General features: G+C 50.0%; 1 protein-coding gene across 1 annotated transcript in view; it reads left to right on the top strand.

Annotated features, from left to right (window-relative positions):
- LOC130131730 (transmembrane protein 163-like) overlaps positions 1 to 25861 on the top strand; it is a 62503-nt gene that overhangs the window by 328 nt on the left and 36314 nt on the right. Inside the window, exon 2 of the mRNA XM_056301531.1 lies at positions 639 to 758. Within this exon, the coding sequence (XP_056157506.1) occupies positions 639 to 758 (120 nt within the window). The remainder of the gene's footprint in view (positions 1 to 638; positions 759 to 25861) is intronic.

Raw genomic sequence — 25861 nt, 5'->3', positions numbered from 1 at the left:
TGGTGCAAATTAAAGGATGGATGGACTGCATTAGAACGGCAGCCCCAATTGAGTTTTTAAAGTGAATCTCGAGTCTCCAAGTAGTGTACAGCAGCTCCTGGCCGGGACGTGGACACCGCAGGGACCAGCACCGTTATCTATATGCATGGCCACATCACACGCACACACAGGACCACAGATCCACACTCCGTGCACACAAATGAGAACGCTATTAGGCATGGCTGTTGAGCCTGCAGGAATGCATCACTCTGAATCACTCACAACCAGCAGCGTCAGTTATTCTCACTCACCACTCAATCCAGCAAATTACGCATCTGAAAGAACATGATTTTCTCCAACGTCGACCCCAAACAACCTGCACGGGCAATTATTTTGTGACGCGTAAAACGTCAGCGACCTTACTTTGCAGGACTTATTGCATACAAGTACAAACACGTAGCCACTATTTTCTCCAAAACCATGTGTAATGGTAGCAAACATGAGCAACACGCACCACTACAGCCAGACTACCTAGTGTGACCGCCTAACCTTGTGCTATCAAGTGTTTTATAATGCACGTCTGCTATCACCCGTGAGATGTTGGGGGCTTGCTGGGGGTCCGGACGGCATTAACCGCCCTGCGTTGCCGTCCTCGGCAGGTCTTCTGGAGAGCAGCATGCGCCTGAAGCCCCACGAAGCGCAGAGCTACCGCAGGAAGGCGCTGTGGGTATCCTGGGTGTCCATCGTGGTGACCATGGCTCTGGCCATAGCCGCGTTCAGTGAGTAACCCACCGGCCTAGTGCTCCATTAAGCTCTCATCCTGGATTGCAGCTAGTTGGCTAGATCGATAGCCTATGTTGGATGTGTGTGTGTGTGTGTGGGGGGGGGGGGGTTGTAGTGGGCTGGTGGGAGTAATTGGGGTCAAGGGGATGACGCCTTATTCACATTAAATACGCTATGAATGCAGGTATGTTGCAAACCTTCCCAGTAGTCCCTTTGTCAAATGCACATAAAATGACCACCGGCTTGAGACGGAGGTGACCCGCAAGTGGATCCAGCACCTCTTTCCGTTCTGGTCACAGAAGTTCTGATGTACTAACGTGTATTTATAATATTCTCTAATCTAGTCCTCTCTGCGTCTTGCTTATTGGGTTATTCGACACCAACATGACACGGAATAAGCCTTCAATTCACAGATGGTGATGCTTCTTCACCCATAAATGAACTTGCTGCCATGTGTGTGTGTCCCAACATTGGCAAATGCTTTGGTTGGCAAGGGGGCGGCACGGTGGTTAGCACGGCCGCCTCACAGCAAGGCGGTCCTGGGTTCTGCCCCGGTTTCCTCCCACAGCCCAAAGACATGTAGGTCAGGTGAATCGGCCGTACTAAATTGACCCTAGGTGTGAATGTGTGGGCCCTGTGATGGCCTGGCGGCCTGTCCAGGGTGTCTCCCCGCCTGCCGCCCAATGGCTGCTGGGATAGGCGGCTTGGGTAACGGATGGACGGTTGGCGAGGGTGTGCGAGTTGCACTGTAAAGTGGCAGCTGTTACAGAAGTCCTCCATCAGTCTGCGTGGCAGCATTCACGGCTGTTCTCTTGGTAGGAATTAAGCTGGAACTGATCACACATAGTTACCATCAATCCAGCACATGGCTACTCAAACATTTATTTTGCTTTCTGGTAAATGAGCCTGTGAATATTTGACATTTACCTCAGCTAGCTTTGCTTAGCACACATATCCCCTTTCTGCAGCTTGTGTAATATTCATACACATCTTTCAAGGTTAGGAATGGTCTCGGGACGGCACGGTAAAGCCACACTTCTGTCAGTGAGCAGTTGCACCGGGGTGGTTTCGGGTAGCAGCCCTGCTCAAGCCCATTTCAACGGTGGTTGTTGAGAGAGGAGAGAACGGTAGTCATTTCCTCCCCCACCCCCCCCCCCCATGTTTTTCCTGTAGCAGGGCTACAAGTCAGTCATTTCCCACCCATAAACCTGCTTCCGTATTCTTTCGACTCGCTACTCTGTTTTCGACTCGGAGTGTTTTCTCTCCAACGAGCTGTTAATTAACATTGAGCAGGTTTGCGGGTGAAAGTTCATCATTAACTCAGTGTGGAGTGGGTATGTGCCAATTTCTCCTGTTGTCGGTGATGTTACACTTGTATAAAGTGGCATATTCTGTGGAACAAAAGGAGCAAGATTGAGTTTCAAGTGGAGAAGCTTTAGATGGAAACGGTGCTAGTTCTCTTTTTTAATAAGCCTTCCTCCATGTTAGTCAGGGGAGGAGGGCGCCGGGCAGATGAGACGACTCATTGTGTTTTGGATCTTCAGGCGAGGGAGAGTACGTCGACTGACTCTCAAACTTTTACAACCGCTCGTGTTCATTGTCCAGCCATCCATCCGTTATCCGAACCGCTTATCCTGCTCTCAGGGTCACGGGGATGCTGGAGCCTACCCCAGCAGCCATTGGGCGGCAGGCGGGGAGACACCCTGGACAGGCCGCCAGGCCATCACACATGTTCATACCTAGGGACAACTTAGTACGACCGATTCACCTGACCTCCATGTCTTTGGACTGTGGGAGGAAACCGGAGCCCCCGGAGGAAACCCACGCAGACATGAGGAGAACATGCAAACTCCACACAGAGGACGACCCGGGACGAACCCCAAGGTTGGACTACCCCGGGGCTCGAACCCAGAACCTTCTTGCTGTGAGGCGACCGCACTAACCACTGCAACATCGTGCCGCCTCTTGTTCATTGTGCCACATACAAAGCTTTCTCTTGTCCCTCTTGCTTGCTTTATTATCTGGAAGGAATGACTCAGTTGGTAGAGCGAATGAAAGCTAACGCTAGCCCTTCGTTACTCAGGGAAATGTGAGGGTTTGTCACAGTCACAGTCTTGAAAAAGCATTCAGAAATATTTGAGTGGGGGCGTCCAGCTAGCGTAGCGGTCTAGTCCGCTGCCCGTCAACATGGCATTGGTTGGGTGTCTCTAGACACAATTGGCCGTGTCTGCGGGTGGGAAGCCTGATCTGGGTATGTGTCCTGGTGGTTGCACTAGCGCCTCCTCTGGTCGGTCAGGGTGTCTGTTCGAGGGGGAGCTGGGGGGGGGGATAGCGTGGTCCTTCCATGTGCTACATCCCCCTGGCGAAACTCCGCACTGTCAGGTGACTGCACATGTACTGGAGGAGACATGTGGTAGTCTGCAGCGCTTCCCGGATCAGCAGAGGAGGTGGAGCAGCGACTGGGACAGCTCCAAAAAGTGGGGTATATGGCCGGCTACAACTGGGGAGAAAAAAACAAATATTTGAGTGAAATGACTGGCAATTAGACCAGGACAAATTGGATGAATATGCTATAATATATATATAGGGCGGCATGGTGGTCCAGTGGTTAGCACCGTTCCCTCACAGCAAGAAGGTCCTGGGTTCAAACCCCAGGCCGTCCCAGGTCCTTTCTGTGTGGAGTTAGCATGTTCTCCTCGAGTCTGCGTGAGTTTCCTCCGGGTGCTCCAGTTTTCTCCCACCATCAAAAAGACATGCATGTTAGGGTTAATACTCCCGTCTGTGTCCCTGAGTAAGGCAGTGGAAAGAGGAACTAGAGTTGGTCCCCGGGTACTGCAGTTGCCCACTGCTCCTACACAATATGATGGGTTAAATGTGGAGAATAAATTCATTCTAAGAATAAAATGACAAAATAAAAGTGACTTTCATATTTTTTTTGGGGGGGGGGTAAGATTAGGTTGTCTCAATGGTTAATATGGACCTGCGTTCTATTGCCTTGTCATAACGAGTTTCTAGTCAACATTTAACACCGCAACATTCAACTCGGGCCTTTTCTGCCTTTCATTGCAAGTGCAGATTCAGTGCTTGGTGGGAGGTGTACAAGTAAAGAAGACAACATACTGTAGCCCAACACCAAGACATCCACCGCTTCTGCCAATAATGAGTAGAAAGACAACGCAGTAGAAAGGACTTGCTCCTAACGTCCAAGCCGTTCACATGATGGACAGGAGAGCTACGCCAGAGATCATGCGTCGACCTCATGTCTGACATTATGCATAGCCACACTCGTACATAAAACATTACACAACATCAGTCATAGGAATGAGCAGTATGAGAGATGACTGGAAATAAGGCACATGATTTATGTAGCAGCAGTGAGTTGCTCTGTAGTAATTTGGCTGGTGACATTACCCAAACTGGTAATTACTGTGATTTAATGCACTGTTGTGAAAAAGCACACAAGTTTGATAACTTGCTGTTGTGGTGCTCTAAATGGAAATTTTGCCAGTCGTTCTGGGCATTTGCAGTCAATACCAGTGGGTAAAGTGGTCGTCTAAGGAAATAAAATCCTCACTGCATATTACATTGATGGAGAAATTGGTGTTTATTCCGCTCACAAACAGCGGTGTCTCTAGAACGGAAATCCTGGTGCTGCACAATGAACTCTGGACAGCATCTGACTATCAATGACACACAATCATACTTGCTCAGTGAATCCAAACACAAAAGCGCCTCATCAACGAATGAAATCACAAATGCACACATTAACGTGATGTAGCGCAGGAGTTATGAGTGACATCATCAATAACGGCATTTGATACCATAAAACTGGTTCATCGCCTTGTTATACAGCATTGTTCTGTGATGGACTGGTAGCCTGTCCAGGGCGTCTCCCCGCCTGTCAGCCAGTGACTGCTGTGATAGGCTCCAGTATCCCCGTGACCCTGAGGGCAGAATAGGCGGTTTGGGTAATGGATGGATGGGTACAGCATAGCACGACAAATCCAAAGTTATCAAACTGCAGGGGTTAAATTGGATTGGGATTTGTTACGTAGGGGGCTCTGTGGTTCAGGGTTGCCTTGGGTGCATGTGTGTATGCACAAACTACAAAATCTGATATCAAATATCATTTGACAAACCAAATAAAATATAACAAGGTGAGACAACCCTCTGCTCTGAACACTAAAACGCTAATCAGTCATTCTAGATACTGTTGGCAGTGTGCAAAACTACAGCTGATGACAATAACATCTTCCTGCAAGTGCACTCTCCTGTGTATCTGTATCAACGGTGTCGTTACCACTAAAGAAGAGAATAACTCAAAGTAATATGAATAGAACAGTCTCTCCAATAGTTAAATTAATCCAGAATTTATATTTTACAAACGTAATACACTTACTATTGATAAGTACCTCATACAACCCCAGTTCAAAAAGCCCGAAACTTCACTTTAAAGATAAGAAAATGGGAAAATAAAGACACTAATGTACCTTTTTCCATTCAGTTCAGTCAAAGCCTGCTGGGAGCCCTATTTATATGGAGTTCTTTTATTGCAGCCTGGCTAAATTAAACCGGCACAGGACACGGAAATATATTTTGGGGGTCTTTACTCTTCAGTTTAAATAATAAGAGAATGAAGGCACTGAGCCCTGTGATGGCCTGGTGGCCTGTCCTGGATGTCTCCTCGCCTGCCGCCCAGTGACTGCTGGGATAGGCTCCAGCACCCCCGCGACCCTGAGAGCAGGATAAGCGGTTTGGATCATGGATGGATGGGAAATTTACACAGGCTGCCAACACCTTCTCAAATTTCCAAACCTTTCCATGACTGTTGGCTACTAAAAGATTGGGAGGCAACCTGCCACAAAAATCTCTTGCGTTAGCATGATTGCTTAAGCAGAATATCAGAGCAATTTATATTCAGTTATTAAACCTGTTCTGACCCATCTTTCTCCCTACCTTGCCACCCACCTATGCCACATGCTGGCCCCCAGCCTAACCTGATTAACGGGACGGTTCATATCAATTTAGTCACAAAGTTAGCCTAGCAAAATGGCGCTGGCTGCTAATAATACTGCCATAGCTAGCTAGCTAGCTGAAATAAGCTACTTGGCTGTCTGAGGACACGAGTTTGCCTTATTTAAAACAAAAAACAAAAAATGATGATAATGAAGGACCATACTAGTCACTAGTGTGCAGTTAATTAAGTTTACAGCAGTTTGCTAAAATATCAGTTGTTAGGTGAAGACGTGGCTTAGTCGGACGAATGGTTTACTCACTCGTGCCATGGTGAGGTCACGTTGCTTCCGGTCTTCCATAGGACCCGGGGACTATAGGGAGGACCCCGTTTTTTAGCCATTTTTAGAAAAATGCACATTTTGCATAATTACGCATAATTTTAATTGTTTGGGATTTCTCCCGTACTCTCTGAGACAATACCTACCACCTCCAAAAAGAATTAGGATCATAAGTGCTTTAGTTTTCGGTCCCGCTATCTACACTAACTAACACACACACACTAACACCACACACACACACATTCCGAAAATATAGGAGTAGATTGTGGTGACCCTGTACTGTGGGAGCGCCGATTAGCGGAGTCAGTCCATCACTCCCCCGGCTCTCTACCAATCACGGGAATGCATGGCATGTCGGTTGGTGGAGCGGGGGGGGGGGGGCTACTGATTGGTTTAATAATAATAAATTAAACATAGCGCTTTTGTAACACCCGAAGTGGCTTTTCGTTTCGTTTTTCGTTGGGGGGACGACGACTAGGAGTCGTTTTAGAAAATGGCGGTCTGTACGGTGTGGCTGTGGCCTACAACAGCCCTGAATAAAGGCAAAGACGGCGTTTGGTGGTAAGTGTGATCTAGCGGTGAACGAATTCGGGGGGACAACGCAACCACAGGAACTGCCGCGGCCGGGACACGAACCCGTATCGCCCGCACCGCAGGAGACATCGCTAACCGCTAGACTAAAGGGTCAGACTCTCGAGCCAGTGTGTCTTCTTATCCATGCACGTTACATTATATTCCTTTAACAATGAAGGCAGAGTAAAAATGTATCAATAAATGAACTGCTGATGGGGTTTTTTTTGTCGGAGCTCAACTCCACCTGATGACATTTGAGGTGCCACGTGGCCCAATTTAACCCCCGTCACTGTGGTCTGCAACTGCAATCGCGCACCCAACGTAACATTTCAAAGCAGGGAAACCCATTGCTTTCCGGGCTTTAACCTACAGCCAAACTAATACACCTAGTAATAATACAAAATAGACTCACCAGTGACATTCATTGCTTGAAGATCTGGGCAAATTTGTTAATAACGTCTGTTGGGAGTCCACCAATCCATTGTAACCGGTTATTTTCTTGCCACCAATTTCTTGGTGTACTGCACCACAAGGCGACGTCACTAACCGCTCCACTAAAGGGTCAGACCCATTAGCTAGGGGCTAACGTGTCTTATTAGTAGTTTACACCATGAATGAATTCATTTTCAGTTGATAGCATAGCAAGTGCTGTTGCCCCGTGGTGTAGAGACGCCGATACCGTGAGCGACGTTTACTACAGGTCTTGACATATGTCATTCATTCTTTTATTGGCTGTTCTCAGCATGGGACTACCATGATCGTGCTCTGCAACTCATTATTGAAAGCTTTCTCGGTGGATTGTCACCTTGTCGTGGTCCTGAGATTCCGAGAGCAACGCCCGTCGGGAGCTATGCTCCTCCTGAAAGGGCCGGTGTAGGTGCAAGTCTTTGTTCCAACCAAGCAGTTACACAACACGAGTCAACAAACCAAGGTCCTTAGCAAGGACGATTGGTTGGCTAATAGAATCAGGTGTGTAACTGCTTGGTTGGAACAAGACGATTGGTTGGCTAATAGAATCAGGTGTGTAACTGCTTGGTTGGAACAAGACGATTGGTTGGCTAATAGAATCAGGTGTGTAACTGCTTGGTAGGAACAGGAGATTGGTTGGCTAATAGAATCAGGTGTGTAACTGCTTGGTTGGAACAAGACGATTGGTTGGCTAATAGAATCAGATGTGTAACTGCTTGGTAGGAACAGGACGATTGGTTGGCTAATAGAATCAGGTGTGTAACTGCTAGGTTGGAACAGGACGATTGGTTGGCTAATAGAATCAGGTGTGTAACTGCTTGGTTGGAACAAGACGATTGGTTGGCTAATAGAATCAGATGTGTAACTGCTTGGTAGGAACAGGACGATTGCTTGGCTAATAGAATCAGGTGTGTAACTGCTTGGTTGGAACAAGACGATTGGTTGGCTAATAGAATCAGATGTGTAACTGCTTGGTAGGAACAGGACGATTGGTTGGCTAATAGAATCAGGTGTGTAACTGCTTGGTTGGAACAGGACGATTGGTTGGCTAATAGAATCAGATGTGTAACTGCTTGGTAGGAACAGGACGATTGATTGACTGATAGAATCAGGTGTGTAACTGCTAGGTTGGAACAAAGACATGCACCCATATCGGCCCTTTCTGGATCATGTTGCCCATCCCTGTGGGTCATCCATGGCTGTAAGGTCAAGGGAGAGGTCCCTGGCAAAAAGAAATCCAACCAAGAACTCAACGGTGGAACAGGCGGAGGATGATGGCTGAGTTTAGGGAAGCATCACAAAAGTTGGGAAGGTGGCTGAAGGCTGCAACAGAAATGGGTCCCCTGTCGTCTTGTACTCCATACCAGTGGATCCTGACCCAGATCTGTCAAGGACCATGTGATGGCTGTCTGCACCAGTCTCCCCACATTAAACAAAGTCACGCTCAGGCGTCCTCCCGACTCCCGGAGGACAGTCCTACTCGCTTCGAGTGATCGCCGATGATGATGGTAATGATTGAAAGCGCGTTGAGCATGCGCACAGTGTTTTCAACCGCTCACTTGGTTGAACGAACGCTGACGGGGCCCATGCGCCAAACAAAGACTGCCTAGAAGTACTGACCTTTACACAACAGGTACAGGAAGATGCTTGGAATGTATCAGATAGTGCTACCGTTGTAATAAACGCGCAACAATATTAGTTGCGAAGAAAAAAAAATTGTTACACTGAATTATTGATCATGTCGTACACTGGCAACATCTGGTGGGATCAGGCCCACAGAGCCGGTGGGGTGAGACGCCCTGCAGAGCCTTTCCAACAGCGCCTACACATACCAGAATGCCTTGCCTGCAAGCGTCCATCTGTATGTAACTTCTGTTCCATTGTCCATAAAGTCCTCTGCGCTAATTATTGCTGGGCAATATATCGATATAATATCGGCACTGTGATATAAGACCATTCATTTAAACGACCGTCTGTCTCATTGCCATCTACCACTGACTATGGTAAAACAATAATGATTTAGCTCCCTCTCAATTCTTGCTTCTGAAAGCATTTACAGTTTGAAAAACGTTGTCGGTACCACACTTTCTGCGCTGCACAATGAACCATGACAGGAACTGACGTCGTTACTTCAGTCAGCACTCCCTCTCTGATGGACCAATCAGAGAGGAAGTTCTGGTTGGACTCTTTAGCTGAATGAATTCGACAGTGAATGTCTCTACCTCCTTCACTTGAGGCAACAACTCATCCCCAACCCGGAGGGAGCAGTCCACCATTTTCCAGTAAGGAACCCATGAAGTGAAAAAGTTCAAGTATCTCGAGGTCTTGTTCACGAGTCTTTTGAGTTGGGTGGAGTTGGTGGAGTCTTTTGAGTTGGGTGGAGATTAGAAATCTAAGATAAATTAGGCTTTAATTCTGTCAGCCAACCCCCCCCCCCCCCCGCCGCCATAACGGTGATACAGGAATGATCGGGAGCAACTGTAGGTGTTTTGTACATGCTATCCCAGTTGCCCTGTTGTCATCGGAGGCAACAAGATCAGCTCAGGACAGAGGGAACTGGAGGACACGTGTTTGGCAAGCATGTCATCCTGATGGCGCTGGCAACCCTCGCTAACGAGAAAGCCTTGAAGAAGAAGAAGAAGAAGAAGATCCCTGTTGCTGATAGATAGAGATTAGGTGGAAAATCGGCAAAACTTCCCTTTAAGATGAATCTAAATATAGGAATTCATTCGGTGTTGGTCTAATTAGCTCAGAAGGGCTAATTAACCGAGGGCGGTCTGACAGGATGCGGGAGCGGGGCAGGCTAAGCTAACTGCTAGCCCATGCAGACCGGCAGGTCCGGCAGTCATCCTGGCTGGTGTTCCTTCTCCTGGACAGTGATTTTTCTTTTTAGTTTGGGTATGTGTTAGTGTAAACTACTAATAAGACACGTTAGCCCTTAGCCAACGGGTCTGACTCTTTAGCCGAGCGGTTAGTGATGTCGCCTTGTGGTGCAGTACACACCGTATCGAATCCCGCACCGGGCAAGAAAATAACCGGTTACATTGGTGGCAGCGGTGAGATCCGGAAGTGTGCAGATCCTCAGAAGTCTCTTCGGAGCGCGGGAATAACAAAGCGCGACGGCGCGCTTCCGGGGAGGGTGACGACTGTAAACTACTAATAAGGCACGTTAGCCACTAGCTAACTAGTCTGACCCTTTAGCCGAGCGGTTAGTGATGTCGCCTTGTGGTGCAGTACACCCCGTATCGAATCCCGCACCGGGCAAGAAAATAACCGGGTTACATTAGTTTGGATATAGTATGTGTCACTTTGGATATTTGTGTTGTAGTTTTAGGATATGTGTTGTTGTCTTTGTGTTGCACTGCTGTGGGCTGGAGGAGGCCGTATTTCGTTTCATTCCATGTGCGCAAGTGCATGAAATGGAACGACAAAAGTGCTTCTGATTCTGAGAAACTGGGGGCTGTGGTCCGCGTTGACAATTTAGTGGTGGGTGTTTTGGTGGCTTTTCCAAAAGTAGCCGATAGTGGAAGGGGCACGTGGGCCCTTGGCGCCCAGTCCTTATTGATCCAAACATGTGGCTAATCTTCTTCCTGTTCTCACGAAAGCAAGCTGGCAAAGCAAAACAGAATAGGACGGGCCAGCTCCGTCCACTGATAACTGGCTTCCTCCACTTATCGGTGTGCGTGTTTGTGTGTGTGTGTGTGAAAGCCTATCTGCTTCATTGCCACCTCACAACTAAGAACCATCCTCTCTCGACTATCTGCGTTGCCCTCTTTAGGTTACACATAACACCCCTTAGCAAACAACTCGCAGCACAAGCCATCACGCTTCCGAGGACACCCTGCCATAAAACTGTCATGTAAACCTCTAGTAGGTTTATAATGGGTTTGCCCAGGCAATGGCAAACATGGCAGTAATCCATCTGTAAATGTCTCTAGCTGACGGAGAACAAACCTGTCCGTTCAGAATGTAGAAGGAAACTGTTTGGTATGCCCCAAAGTGGATGAATACATCTTCTGTGTCAATAAGACTATTCAGAGGTAGTTAATACCCTAACCAGGCTGTCTGCAACATCCCCCTTAAGCCTTTGCACCGTGCGCGACGTTTTATTTGCACTGTTCTCAAATGAGTGTCAGTCGCTTTAAAACAGAGCTGTGTGCACACAAAGCGCCGTTGCACATGGCAGCATCTGAAGGTGGAAAAGCAAATTTGCAAGAACTAAAGCAAAGCATGCAAACAGAACTCATCGAGGGTCGAGGTTTACTGAACGCAGCCACATGAAGAGGAAGTACGAGCTGATTTCTAGGAACTCTGAAACAACTGCTGGCCTCAATTACGAAATGAGCAGCGGAGAGTCCGACAGACTGTTAGAGTTTCTTGTGGTTTGAAGTGCCCCCCCCACTCTAAAATGTGTTTTTGTGGGCGTCCGGGTAGCGTGGCGGCCTATATCCGTTGCAAATATGGTCAGTCACAGATGTGTTTATGATGACACAGACATACAGACGCGAAGAGGACACGGAGTCGACCACTTATTTCCCCAGCACACCTCGCGCCCATTGCTCCCTTCTCCAGCTCCTCCTCCGGCGTGGTATGCTGTCCGGCATCTCCCTCTGTCTCCCTCCCCGTCTCTCTCCATCTTTGCCACCCTGCTGTCCCTCTTGTCTGTCTCTTCCCTACCGGTCATCTGGTACATTCACCTCCGCCCGGTGCAGCGGTGGAGGTGAGGCTCCACCTGCGAACCGGTGGCTCAGTGGCGAGAATAAGGGCTCCACAGTCACGCCAGCTCACCTCCTTCTCCCTACTGTCCAATTTGCTCTTCTTCTTCTTCTTCTTCTTCAGAATCGGTTTGTATGGCTGGATTACTCCTGTGTTAGTTGCCCCTGTGTGGTGGAGGGTAGCAAGAACACCAGGAAACAAGCGGAAGTTAGTGACTGATGAGCAGAGTCTCTGGTGATGGTATATACCCTGCAGGCCAGCGGCGAAGGGGTGGGGGACATTTGAATTTAGGGTCAGGATAGTTTGCATCTTCATAGATTCTGGATTTTGTTTTTTTTTAACGAGGGAGAAGGCGCAGATGTGATTTTTCATGATTTTAACAAGGTAATTGAATTTATTTTGCAGGGGAAAAAAAAGAAAGAAAGCAGTGTGGACTGCCAACTCTGTTGCCACTACAACCCTGACCCAGAGGGGCGGTGTTACAGACAGTTGCATGGATGTTCTGGACTAAGTCGTCATGTCTCGCCAGGGTGCGGAGTACCTTGATGAATGCAGACAGAACTCTAATATCGTCTTCTAGTCGGCACTTTTGTTTTCATTGGAGGAAGAGAGGACTTTCCACCCACCAGTTGCGTTTCTCGTTATTTGACAGTAGTGAAACAGACGTATAGAAGAGAGACAGAGGGGGACGCTTGGTGAAGCACCCAGAAGGACTGAAACTGAAGATGCTTGAAAGGTGTGAGCTCCAAAATGACCGTCACCGTTTTACACCTGTCATCCCTAGCGATTTTCTTTACTTATTGACCTGCGCAGGCCCAATAAAATAAACATTTTGGTGTATGGGATGATTGAAGCGTCTCTTACGAGAGCCTCGGTGCAGCTGTTGTTTTATGGGTGCTGCTAATCTCCACCAGCTGCTGCTGCTTCTTATAGATGTGTGGTGTGCATGAGGAAGAGGGCTACCGACGGATGCACACGGTAAATCATTAGCATTATGCAAACATGGAGGCCAGTTTTGGCTTGTGTGCGTGTGTGCGTGTGCGTGTGCATGTGTGTGTGTGTGTGTGTGTGTGTGTGTGTGTGTGTGTGTGTGTGTGTGTTTGAATGTGCATGTGAATTCTCCTACCAACACCCAGGTGCAGCACTGGTACCTCTCACTTTATAGTTCAAGACTGTCGGTTTGCTAAATACTGCCGCACCGACTGTTTGGCCTGATTATTGGGAGGCTTGTGCAAATCGTCGTCGTCATCATCATCATCATCATCATCAGCGGTCACTTTGGGTCGAGTATGACCATCCTCCCTCTGGGTCCCTCTGGGTCTTCAGCTGGGTGTAGAGGCCGATCCTGGAGCCGCATAATGGGAGGACGCCTGTGCGTGACAGCTTTTTACATGGAGTGGCTGATGCTCCTGCAGCCACCACGCGGTCCTTGGCAGGGGGTGGCCAGAGTCCAAGGGCATGGAGAACCAAGACGATTGGGGACCACCCTCTGTTGCAGCCCTCATCCGCCTTCACTGCTGTCGTGACCTGGAGACGTCTTCCACCAGTTCTGACATTGAGGTCTTTGTTGGGTTGTGCTTCGTCTGGAACCTCCCCCTTGACCTATCCGCCTTGGGTGACCCTACCAGGAACCAAGCTCCGGACAGCATAGCTCTCGGGATCATTGGTACACGCAAGCTTCTCCACCACGACAAGGTGGCGATCCAGAAGTGTGCAAATCAGATGAAAATGACTGTCCATTGTAAATGGGGACTGGCCAAAACAGTCAATTTTTAGTCTGAACAGAGAGGCTGCCATTATTAGTATTCTCAGAAGTTGAATCTGGGGCAGTCAGTCTCATTCAGACCCAAGTACGTATGAATCTACTACTACTACTTTCGGCTGCTCTCGTTAGGGGTCACCACAGTGGATCATTGGTTTCCATCTCTTCCTGTCTTCTGCATCTTCCTCTGTCACGGCAACCACCTGCATGTCCTCCCTCACCATATCCATAAACCTCCTCTTTGGCCTCCCTCTTCTCCTCTTCCCTGGCAGCTCCATATTCAGCATCCTTCTCCCAGTATACCCAGCATCTCTCCTCCACAATGTCCAAACTATCTCCATTTTGCCTCTCTTGCTTTGTCTCCAAACCGTCCAACCTGAGCTGTCCCTCTAATATACTCCTTCCTAATCCTGTCCTTCTTCATCACTCCCAGTGAAAATCTTATCATCTTCATCTCTGCCACCTCCAGCTCCGCCTCCTGTCTTTTCATCAGTGCCACTGTCTCCAAACCATACAACATAGCTGGTCTCACTACCATCTTGTAAACCTTCCCTTTAACTCTTGCTGGTACCCTTCTGTCACACATCACTCCTGACACTCTTCTCCACCCACTCCACCCTGCCTGCACTCTCTTCTTCACCTCTCTCCTGCACTCCCCGTTACTTTGGACAGTTGACCCCAAGTATTTAAACTCATTCACCTTCGTCACCTCTGCTCCTTGCATTCTCACCATTCCACTGTCCTCCCTCTCATTCACACATAGGTACTCCGTCTTGCTCCTACTGACTTTCATTCCTCCTCTCTCCAGTGCACACCTCCACCTCTCCAGTGCATACCTCCTCTCTCCAGGTTCTCCTCAACCTGCACCCTACTCTCGCTACAGATCACAATGTCATCCGTGAACATCATAGTCCACAGAGACTCCTGCCTGATCTCGTCCATCAACCTGTCCATCACCATTCTAAACAAGAAAGGTCTCAGAGCCGATCCTTGATGTAATCCCACCTCCACCTTGAACCCATCCGTCATTCCTACCGCACACCTCACCACATACATATGAATATAGTGGGGAAATCAGACAGGTTCATACTGAGAGCCCATGTGGGAAATTGGCAAAATTGAATGGCATCAACTGGACTAGACTAGACTAGACTAGAATAGAGTAGAATGGACCAGAACAACAGAACACAACACAACACAACAGAATAAGATAGAACAGATTCAGATTGTGCATAGCCAGTTTTGCAAGGATGGATGGATACCTGGATAGATGAACAAACGAAAGTCGGAGCTGATTAAAAGATGGAGTGCTTAGCTGCACGCCACGCGGCTTCGCAAGTAGGGCGGGTGCTCCGCTCGAGAAGACGTGCTAACCATCCCAACGGCCCCAAAACAGCATAGATACGTTTTAATGACATGCATTGTCACAACGGAGCGCCGGCATACGCCCTCGAACCACTACCAGTTCAGACGGACACCATGTGTTCGTGCTCATCTCGCCAGACGAGACATGCTGGGCGAGAGAGGAGAAAGAAGAGGAGGACCGATGGGGAGGGGGGGGGGGGGGATGAGAGGACGAGGTTCTGTGTGCGTGGGTGTCCAACGTGATGCTGAAACGGTGTCCCCCGCGACACCAGCAGCTTTCTTGGGAGCCAATTAGCCAGCGCCGGGCTGCGCCCTGACAACTCCGGAGCAATGGCGGATTAATTTGCAGCCGACAAAGACTTCTTCTTCTTCTTTCTCTCCCTCTTCCTAATGAGGAGCGATGAGGAGGAGGAGGAGGAGGAGGAGGAGGAGCAGCGGAGCTCTGGCTCCATCATGCCCGATACGGACCCACACCCCCAAAGCTCACCCCCGCTACAAGACTAGATACATCTAACAGGGATTTCATCCAAAATCTCCCACATTTTCAAAAACTGCATCCTCCACACCGCTCTTGCGGGATGAGTATGAGGAATTAAAATCCTCATTGGACTGATTTGGTGTCTTTACAGCCTTGATTACAGCGTTTTAAAGGGCTCAATTTCTTGTGTTTGAAGCATATACAAATCACTCATGGGTAATGCTTCGCCTCTGAGAGGAAGCGGTCATACAGTGTTAATGTTACCTTCCCGTGTGTGCAACGTGCACGGATAAATAGACTCGTTACACCACCCCTCCTCCTCCTCCTCCCTCCTTCCTCCCTATCAGCTCCCTCACGCCTCTGGGCGCACGCACTTCCCATGGCCTCACCATCCCACTTCTGACACCAACGTGGCGAATTCGGGGGGGGGGGCAGCCCGGGAACCGCCGCAACCGGGACGCGAACCCGAGTCTACCGCACTACGGGCGACTAAAGGGTCCGATCCGTTAGCCAAGGGCTAGTTCGCTACATGCGCTACTAGCACTGCTGAGGGGGGAGGCGTTCTCTGTGTAGCCACACCTTCTTGTGTGTGTGTCTGGGGAAGAGTCAAGGTTTGGCTGTTTTCTTCTTCGGTACTGTCAATTATATATATATTGTAGCGAATTCGGGGACAACGCAACCACAGGAACTGCCGCGGCCGGGAAGCGAACCCGTATCGCCCGCACCGCAGGAGGCATCGCTAACCGCTAGACTAAAGGGTCAGACCCGCGAGCCAGCGGCCAGCGTGTCTTCTTATCCATGCACGTTACACTATATATATATATATATATATATATATATATATATATATATATATATATATATATATATATATATATATATATATATATATATATATTGTAACGTGCATGGATAAAAAGATATATAAGAATATATATATATGTAGAGCCGAAGTAACGGAGAAGACCGTAGGTTCACACTTTAGCCGTGTAGGCAACTTTCTTTAATCCACGGTAAATCAGCGAGACAAACAAAACCCACAGCTCGACTGAGCGGAGGTGGCAAGAATAACCAGAAAACTGGCTGGACAACCATAACTTAACCCTGCGTTAACCTGCCAGGGCAACCATGACTTAACCCTTAGTTCCTGGGTTGAATTCTGTCCCCAATACGTGTCCACCACATGAGCCCCCCCCCCAGAATTCGCCCTAGTAATCGAAGTCAGGCAGGCGCGGGGGGACGACAGGCCGTCCGCGGCGGCTCCGGATAACAGGGGCCGGAGTGTCTGTGGGAGGCATTGACGCGGGCCTGTGGAGGTCGGCCTGAGGAGCAGAAGAGGCAGCTCGGGCCTCCACGGGGGGAGGAGGCGGAGCCGGGGGACGACCGCGACGAGGAGGTTGGGCTAACTCCAACGGCTGCGTCAAGTCCAGGTGTGCGGGTTTAACTCGGTCCACTGAAACATGCTCGGCCGTGCCCCCAAAATCCACCACCAGGTGCTTAGTTCCCCGTTCCAGGACGCGGAAGGGGCCGTCATAAGGGGGTTGCAGAGGGGGGCGGTGTGCGTCGTGACGGATGAACACGTAGTCCGCTGACTGCAGACCTGGGGGCACCTGGGACACCGGAGCGCCGTGTTGGGCGGTAGGGACGGGTGTGAAAGCTCTGACCCCGTCCAGCAAGGAGGCTCGTTGGTTCACAGCTGACCAGGGACGCGTTGCATTGGGCATGAAATCGCCTGGGACTCGCAGCGGCGTGCCGTACACCAGCTCCGCAGAGGAGGCTTGTAGGTCTTCCTTCGGGGCGGTCCGCAGGCCCAGCATGACCCATGGGAGCTTGTCAACCCAGTTGCAGTCCTTGAGAGTAGCCCGAAGCGCAGCCTTCATGGACCGGTGGAAGCGCTCACATAGGCCGTTCGCCTGAGGGTGGTAGGCGGTAGTGCGATGAAGCTTGACGCCCAGAGCCTCACCCACAGCATTCCATAGCTCTGAGGTAAACTGTGGCCCACGGTCAGATGAAAGGTCGGAAGGCGTACCGAAACGTGAGACCCACGACCCAATAAAAGCCCGGGCCACATCAGCAGACGTCGTGGATGCCAGGGGAACAGCTTCAGGCCAGCGCGTAGTCCTGTCCACCACAGTGAAGAGGTAGGTGAACCCATGGGAGGGGGGTAGGGGACCAACCAGGTCGACGTGGACATGGTCAAATCGTCTCTCCGGCACTGCGAAGCGTTCCAGGGGCGCCTTAATGTGGCGGTGTATCTTAGCCCGCTGACAGGCAACACACGAGTCGGCCCACGCTTTCACGTCTCTCTTAAGTCCCTCCCACACAAACTTAGCAGAGGTCAGGCGCACGGATGGCTTACCGCCTGGATGAGAGAGGCCGTGCACAGCTTCAAATATGGGGCGTCTCCAGCTGTGCGGGACGATGGGCCTGGGCTGTCCTGTGGAGACGTCACACAGGAGGGTGACACCTGTGTCGCTGAAAGGAACGTCCTGCAGGCGGAGCCCCGTGTCGGAGGCCCGGAGACGGAGGATGCTCGGGTCCGTGGCCTGGTCAGCAGCCATCTGTGCATAGTCAAGGCCTAGGTGGACCGCTCCAATCACTGCCCTAGACAGGCAGTCAGCTACCTGGTTAGACTTACCAGCGACGTGCTGGATGTCGGTAGTGAATTCCGAAATGTAGGAGAGTTGTCGCTGCTGGCGAGCGGACCATGGCTCGGCCGTCTTGGACAAGGCAAACGTGAGGGGCTTGTGGTCCACGTACGCAGTAAACTCGCGGCCCTCTAGCAGGAAACGGAAATGCCGGACGGCGAGCCAGAGACCGAGGAGTTCCCTGTCAAAAGTACTATACTTGCGCTCTCGGGGTGTAAGCTGGCGACTGAAAAAGGCCAAAGGCTGCCAAGCCCCCCCCACCCACTGCTCGTGAACCGCACCAACAGCATAGTCCGATGCATCCGTGGTTATGGAAACAGGCGCTGTAGGTGAAGGATGCGCTAGCAGGGTAGCCTGGGAGAGCGCAGCTTTAGTCTCGGTGAACGCACGGTCCCGCTCTGCTGTCCAGTCGACCGCCTGGTTGGGGGACATGCCTTTCAGCGCCTCGTACAGTGGCCGGATGATAAAGGCGGCTCGAGGAATGAAGCGGTGGTAGAATGTCACCATCCCGATGAACTCCCTGAGCGCACGAGCTGTTTGGGGGCGCGGAAAGGCCGCCACCGCTTCCACCTTTGAGGGCAGGGGGACTGCCCCGTCCCCAGTGATGCGGTGCCCGAGGAAATCAATGGCTGTCAGCCCGAACCGGCACTTCGCCGGGTTGACGATCAGCCCATGCTGGCTGAGGCGTGTGAAGAGGGCATGAAGATGGGACAGGTGTTCTTCCTCGGAGGCACTGGCGATGAGTATGTCGTCCAAATAGACGAAGATGAAAGGAAGGCCACGGAGCACTGAATCCATCAGCCGCTGAAAGGACTGGGCCGCGTTTTTGAGTCCAAATGGCATTCGTAGGAATTCAAATAGGCCGAATGGGGTTGTCACCGCTGTCTTGGGGATGTCTGAGGGGTGCACGGGAACTTGATGATAACCACGGACCAGGTCGACTTTTGAGAAGACGCATTTGCCAGACAGGTTTGCAGAAAAGTCCTGGATATGCGGGACAGGATAGCGGTCAGGCGTGGTGGCGTCATTTAGTCGGCGGTAGTCCCCGCATGGGCGCCAACCTCCATCAGGCTTAGCGACGATGTGGAGTGGGGACGCCCACGGGCTGTCAGAGCGGCGGATGATCCCCATGCGTTCCAGGTGCTCGAACTCAGACTTGGCAATGGCGAGTTTGGCGGGGTCGAGACGCCTGGCTCTGGCGTAGACCGGGGGCCCCTTCGTAGCAATGTGATGCTCCACCCCATGCTTAGCGGTGGGTGCAGAGAAGGTAGGCTGGGTGAGGTCAGGGAACTCAGCGAGGAGGCGGGTGAACTTGTCTGCCTCTGAGAGAGAGTTGGCTAGACCTGCATAGGCCGCTTCCCTCCGCGTACATGCGAAGGAGGAGAAGGTTAAGGCATCGACCAGACGGCTGTTCTGAATGTCCACTAGCAAACCGTAAGCGCACAAAAAATCAGCTCCGAGGAGGGGAAGCGTTACATTGGCCATGACGAACTCCCACGTGAAACGTTGTCCACCAAAACACAGTTCTACAGACCGCACGCCGTAGGTGTGGATAGGGCTGCCGTCAGCCGTCGCCAACTGGGGGCCCCGCTCCCCGCCCATGATGTCGACGTCAGTAGCAGGGAGCACGCTTCTCTGTGCGCCCGTGTCACAAAGAAATCGCCGACCGGAGATGGTGTCGAGGATGAAGAGTAGCCTGCTCGTATCGCCAACACTCATGGCCACTACTGAGTGTTGGCCCTCTCGTTTCCCGTCGGCCTGTAGTTGCAGGGGGAACGGCACCGTTTAGCTTTCGCACCAAATCGAGCGTGGTACATACAGAGTCCAGAGGGCTTGTAGCGGTCTGATGCTGTGGCGCCACCGTCGGGCCACGCCCGCGATGTCGGCGGGGGGCCAGTGAAGGTAGGAGCCAGCACCCCGGCATGGGAGGAACGTTGTGTAGCGACGAAGAATCGGTCAGCCTCCTTTGCCAGCTCACGGGGATCAGTGATGGTGGAGTTAGCGAGCGCAGTCTGGACGTGGGGCGGCATGTTGCGCAGAAACAGCTCCATAAACAGGAAACATGGCTTTTCTTGACCCAGTAGGTTTAACATCCTGCTCATTAGCTCCGATGGTTTGCCATCTCCCAAGCCCTGAATTGCGAAGAGGCGACGTGCTCTCTCCGTTGTTGACAGTTCAAAAGTTTCAAGGAGGAGATGTTTAAGTGCGGCGTATTTACCATCGGCCGGTGGGTTGGTTATGAAACCGCTTATCCTGGAAGCCGTAGCGCACCCCAGCGCTGCCACTACGTAGTAGTACCTGGTCTCGTCTGCTGTTATGTCTCTGAGCGCGAACTGTGCCTCAGCCTGCGCGAACCATGTAGCCGCGGAAGACTCCCAAAACTCCGGCAGTTTAATTGCAACGGCGTTCGTAGCCATAATGTGTGTGGTTTCAGAAAACTTATCCGAAAACCGACGTCGGGGTCACCAGTGTAGAGCCGAAGGAACGGAGAAGACCGTAGGTTCACACTTTAGCCGTGTAGGCAACTTTCTTTAATCCACGGTAAATCAGCGAGACAAACAAAACCCACAGCTCGACTGAGCGGAGGTGGCAAGAATAACCAGAAAACTGGCTGGACACCCATAACTTAACCCTGCGTTAACCTGCCAGGGCAACCATGACTTAACCCTTAGTTCCTGGGTTGAATTCTGTCCCCAATACGTGTCCACCATATATATATATATATATATATATATATATATATATATATATATATATATATATATATATATATATATATATATATATATATATATATATTTCAGCATTTCAAAAACCGAAAACCTCCGGTTGTCTGACGTCAGGACGCAGTGACGCGAGCCCAGTTGTGTGGCGTTTGTCTGAGAAGGGGCGATGAGAGGCGTGCGCCTGCTGGGTGAGGTGCAGAAGTCCTCCCCATGGCAGCGACGGAAGAGAGCGCAGCATGCTAACCCGTTCCTCCTCGGGAGGCTGTGCCATGTTGACTGTCTATAACAAACACCACACCTCTATGTGCTCGCTGCCTGACTCTGTTTACTCTCCTGCAGCTGTCAGTTCCCATTTCGTGCCGGTGCAGGCAGGGATTTGGTAAGTGGGGGATCTCTGTATTAGAGAGGTGGGAAAAAGTGCGGGAGTGATAGCATTGTTATCTAATAATAGCTACCGGTAGCTAACGTTTGCTAGCTAGTTAGTTATTTGAATGAAAATATTGCATGGCCAGAGCTAAGGTTGGACAACCATAACTAGCTAGCTACCGGTAACGTTACCGGACGCTACCGATAGTTAGCTTGCCTAGCAGCATTCAAACAACTAGCCAGCAACGTCAGCAACTAGCTAGCAACGTTACCGGGTGGAAGATAGCTAGCTAGCTAGCTAGCTAGCGAACGTTACGTTCGCTAACGTTAGTTGCTTGAATGAAAACCACAGCAGAGCAAGACAAAACTATTGGAAATACTATTGGCAATACACTGAAGATACTCACTCTTTATGCCCCCCAATCCAGGATAATAGTGCAGGTAGCAGGTTGACGCTCTCTCGAGTCTTGTCTGCCTGGTGCGGTGAACTGACCCTGACCCGTGAGTGTGAAGCCAGTCTCTTCTGACGTCATGTCTGGTGAAGCCACACAGCAGGCAGGTGCGGGTCACGTGAGGACGCGATATCATTCAAACTTTTAGAAAAAGTAAAGTAGTATAAAAATAGAAGAACGACTTTATTTGCGATTTATTTTGTAATGCTTGTGAATTGGCTGCATCATGTTTTTTGTTTTAAATTTTACTGTGACAAAAAGGTTGAAATTACTCCTGTCTACAGAGTGCCGGATCTCAGCTCCGGTTGACTTGGGGGAGGAGGAGGGGAAGTGCCGGTGTCGGGATCCGGATAGCTCCGGCCCACTTTAATCACTGGGTGCAGGACTGAAGCTCTGAGGCTCTACCGACACCTGAGGTGTTGCTCTCTATCAGCCCTTATCTCTTCTGCGTTCTTCATTTGTCGTTTAGTGGAGGCTTGTTGCCAAATGTGGAGGCCATTCCCATGGCTGGCATGATAGTGAGGAGCTTTCTGACTTTTTGGATGAGCTGGTGTGGATTTTTATGAGGAATCAGGAACAATTTATTGTCATTTCTATCGTGTATTTGCGTACACAAAGTAAACGGCGTTTCGTTTCTCCCAGCCCACAGCAGTGTGTAACGTGCAGGGATAAACAGACTCGCCAGACCCTTCTGTTGACTAGTTGACGGTGGTGCGGGAGATGCGGGTTCGCGTCCTGGCTACGGCGGTTCTCGGGCTGCCCCCCAAATTCGCTACATTGGTGTCAGAAGTGGGATGGTGGGGACCGTGGGGCCAGAGACGTGAGGGAGCTGATATGCTGAAGGGGGGGGGGTGTTATGTGCACGGGTTAACTCGCCAGCCCTTGGCTAACAGTGGGAGTCACATGCCATTCTCAAACTTGTTATTATAAAACTATGTGTTGTGATTTAAAACTAAGTCAAGGGAGTTGGATATCTTAACACGCCGTGGCCACTTGTTCCGGCCATTTGACACCAGAGGAAGCTGAGTTTATTTGAGTTTACTCTTAATATCCCATGAATATAACCCGCCCTATTCCTTTATTTGCCCTCAGAGGAAGAGCTAACATTGTGTGTAAAGGTGTCAGTATGCATGCTATTTGTGTTTAACTAACTGAAGAAGATTGCTCCCTCAGGGTTGGGGATGAGTTGTTGCCTCAAGTGAAGGAGTTCAGGTAACTTGGTGTCTTGTTCACGAGTGAGGGTAGGGTGGAGCGGGAGTTTGACAGGCGGATTGGTGCAGCATCAGCAGTAATGCGGACGTTGTACCGGACCGTTGTGGTGAGGAGGGAGCTGAGCCGGTAGGCAAAGCTCTCAATTTACCAGTCCATTTTCGTCCCAACCCTCACCTATGGTCATGAGCTTTGGGTAGTGACCGAAAGGCTGAGATTGCGGATACAAGTGATTGAAATGAGTTTCCTCCGTAGGGTGTCTGGGCTCAGCTTTAGTGATAGGGTGAGGAGCTCGGATATCCGGAGGGAGCTCGGAGTAGAGCCACTGCTCCTTCGCGTCGAAAGGAGCCAGTTGAGGTGGTTCGGGCATCTGATCACGATGCCTCCTGGGCGCCTTCCTTTGGAGGTTTTCCGGGCACGACCAACCGGGGGGAGACCCCGGGGTAGGCCCAGAACTCGCTGGAGGGACTACATGTCCAGTCTGGCCTGGGAACGCCTTGGGATCCCCCAGGAGTAGCTGGACAGTGTTGCTGGGGAGAGGGACGTCTGGAGTGCCCTACTTAGCTTGCTGCCACGGCGACCCGACCCCGGAGAAGCGGCTGAAGACGAGATGAATGAGATAATTGAAGACGAGAAGAACAAGACACTTTATTTGTCAATGTACAACGAAATGTGTTCTCTGCATTTAACCCATCCTATTGTATAGGAGCAATGGGCAGCTGCAGCACCCAGGGACCAACTCCAGTTCTCCAGCACAGGCAGGAGGATTAACCCTAACATGCATGCTTTTTTTGATGGTGGGAGGAAACCAGTGCACCCGGAGGAAACCCACGCAGTCACTGGGAGAGCATGCAAACTCCACAAAGAAAGGACCTGGGACGGCCTGGGGTTCGAACCCAGGACCTTCTTGCTGTGAGGCAACAGTGCTAACTATCCATTAGGCCACCATGCTGTTATGGGCGAGGCAGCAGTGGATGTTTGTGTACTCAGTCCAGAGAAACACATTGAATACAGATCAAATAATAGAGGAGGGAGAGAAAGATACAGAGCGAGAGAGAGAGAGAGAGAGAGAGAGAAAGAGAGGGGGGATGCAAAACACCCCATATTAATGCATTCAGGGGTGTGTGCCTCTAAAAGCTGACGCGGGTAGCTGGCCCCTAAGGAGTATACAGCTAAAAATAAACTGGAAAGGTGGTGCATGAGGAGGAGAGGATCTCTCTCTCTCGCTCTCTCTCTCTCTCTGCATGTCTCCATCACTCTATCTTCCCTCTTTGTTTTTCTTTCCATTTTAGCATCTCTGTATTGCCCTCCTCTTCCTCTGCCTCCCTCTCCCTCTTTCCCCTTTCCCACCCATAGCTGAAGTGAGCAGAGAGGAGGAGGAGGGGGGGGGGATTAGAAGCAGGGAAACTGACTTCGGTGGGGAAAGAACACAGATTATCTCAGTGTTTTGCAGCCTATTTGTCCGAATGTGCTCGTTATTTTAACTGAATGCTTTACATCTTTGTCGTCTGTCGTTTGTTCTATCTAATAGTCTAGGCAACAGTTACATGTTGTTTATCGTCATTCAGTGCCCTTGTATCGGGATGAAATTCAGATTTTTTTATTCATATCGTGATACAGTTGTTTGATACACCACGTGGTGCAACCTGGACACATGGTCAGTAATGAACCCGGGGTTATGCCCATAAAGAGCGACGCTGCTTAGGCACCGCGGCAGGCAGGCCCAGCGACCTGTGCAGGAGCTGGCTTATCTTCCTTTCGAAGCCCTCCATGATGTTGATTGGGACTTTGTAGATTAGCAGTGGCCAGAGGAGTCGAGGCAGGTTTCCATGTTGATATATCCTGACCTTGAATTTTCCAGGAAGCGCTGACTTGTTCACTGTGGAGAGCCAAGTATTGAGGTCATCACTGGTTGCCTGGTGCACCGCTGTGTCCTTCAGGTTGCTGGGGAAGACTGGCTCTTCAGTCACAGATGGAGTTTGGGTGCCTCCCAAAGAGAAGCTGTGTTTCTTGCTGCGGAAGGTGTTGTTTGTTTTTTTTTTGGGGGGGGGGGCTATATTATAAATGTGGTCTCTACCTTCATATATTTCAAGTCCAAATAAAGGTTGAATGAATGAATGAGGTAGGAGGTGTCATACATTAGTATGGTCATGGAGTTGCTATAAACACCTCCGGACTGTTAGGCAGTGTACTGAAGATATCCTTGTTCAAGATGATCAATAGAACTCAGCTTCAGGGAAATAGCTAAGATCCCAGTCGGTACCCGGAAGCAAGGTCAAGCCGTGGACGGCCAACGTGCCTCCACAAAAAAACCCGTTGACTGGAGTGATATTTCCCATGCTGCATCAGTATGGCGAAGCCTAAAGCCAGTACTCACCTTTCCTATTTGTTTGTCCCGCCAAAACTAAGCATTTATCCAACTTGTATGTGTCTCAGAAATGAACCTGTTCTCATCCCACGGCATCATATATTGACGCAACTGACAGCGCGTCAATAATACATTACAGGGGAGGGACATCAATATATGAGGCCTTGGGGGGAGAATATGTTGCAGAAACAAATCATCTATCTTTAGCACTGAGCCTTCATTCAACCTTGTATCGCTGAAACTTCTTCAGAGGCTGACTGTAAAAGTCTTCCTTGAGTTTTTGTGTATTTTGACACACAGGTATGGCAAAAGAAGGTCGACTTGACATGCTATTTCAGGAATCAGGAACACTTTGTCATTTCATTTCATGTACCTGTGTACATGAAATGAAATGTCGTTTCCGCCAGCTCACAAGCAGTGCAACACAAGGACAAAATCCCATATCCTAAAACTACAAGAACACATATATCCAAACTACAACACATATCCAAACTAGAACACATATCCAAACTAGAACACATATATCCAAACTAGAACACGTATCCAAACTAGAACACATATATCCAAACTAGAACACGTATCCAAACTAGAACACATATATCCAAACTAGAACACATATCCAAACTACAACACATATCCAAACTAGAACACATATCCAAACTAGAACACATATA

Source organism: Lampris incognitus, chromosome 21, assembly GCF_029633865.1.
Source record: "Lampris incognitus isolate fLamInc1 chromosome 21, fLamInc1.hap2, whole genome shotgun sequence".
NCBI classification, from domain to species: Eukaryota; Metazoa; Chordata; class Actinopteri; order Lampriformes; family Lampridae; genus Lampris; species Lampris incognitus.
The sequence above is the reverse complement of the archived record's forward strand: the minus strand, read 5'-3'. Positions and strand labels throughout refer to the sequence as shown.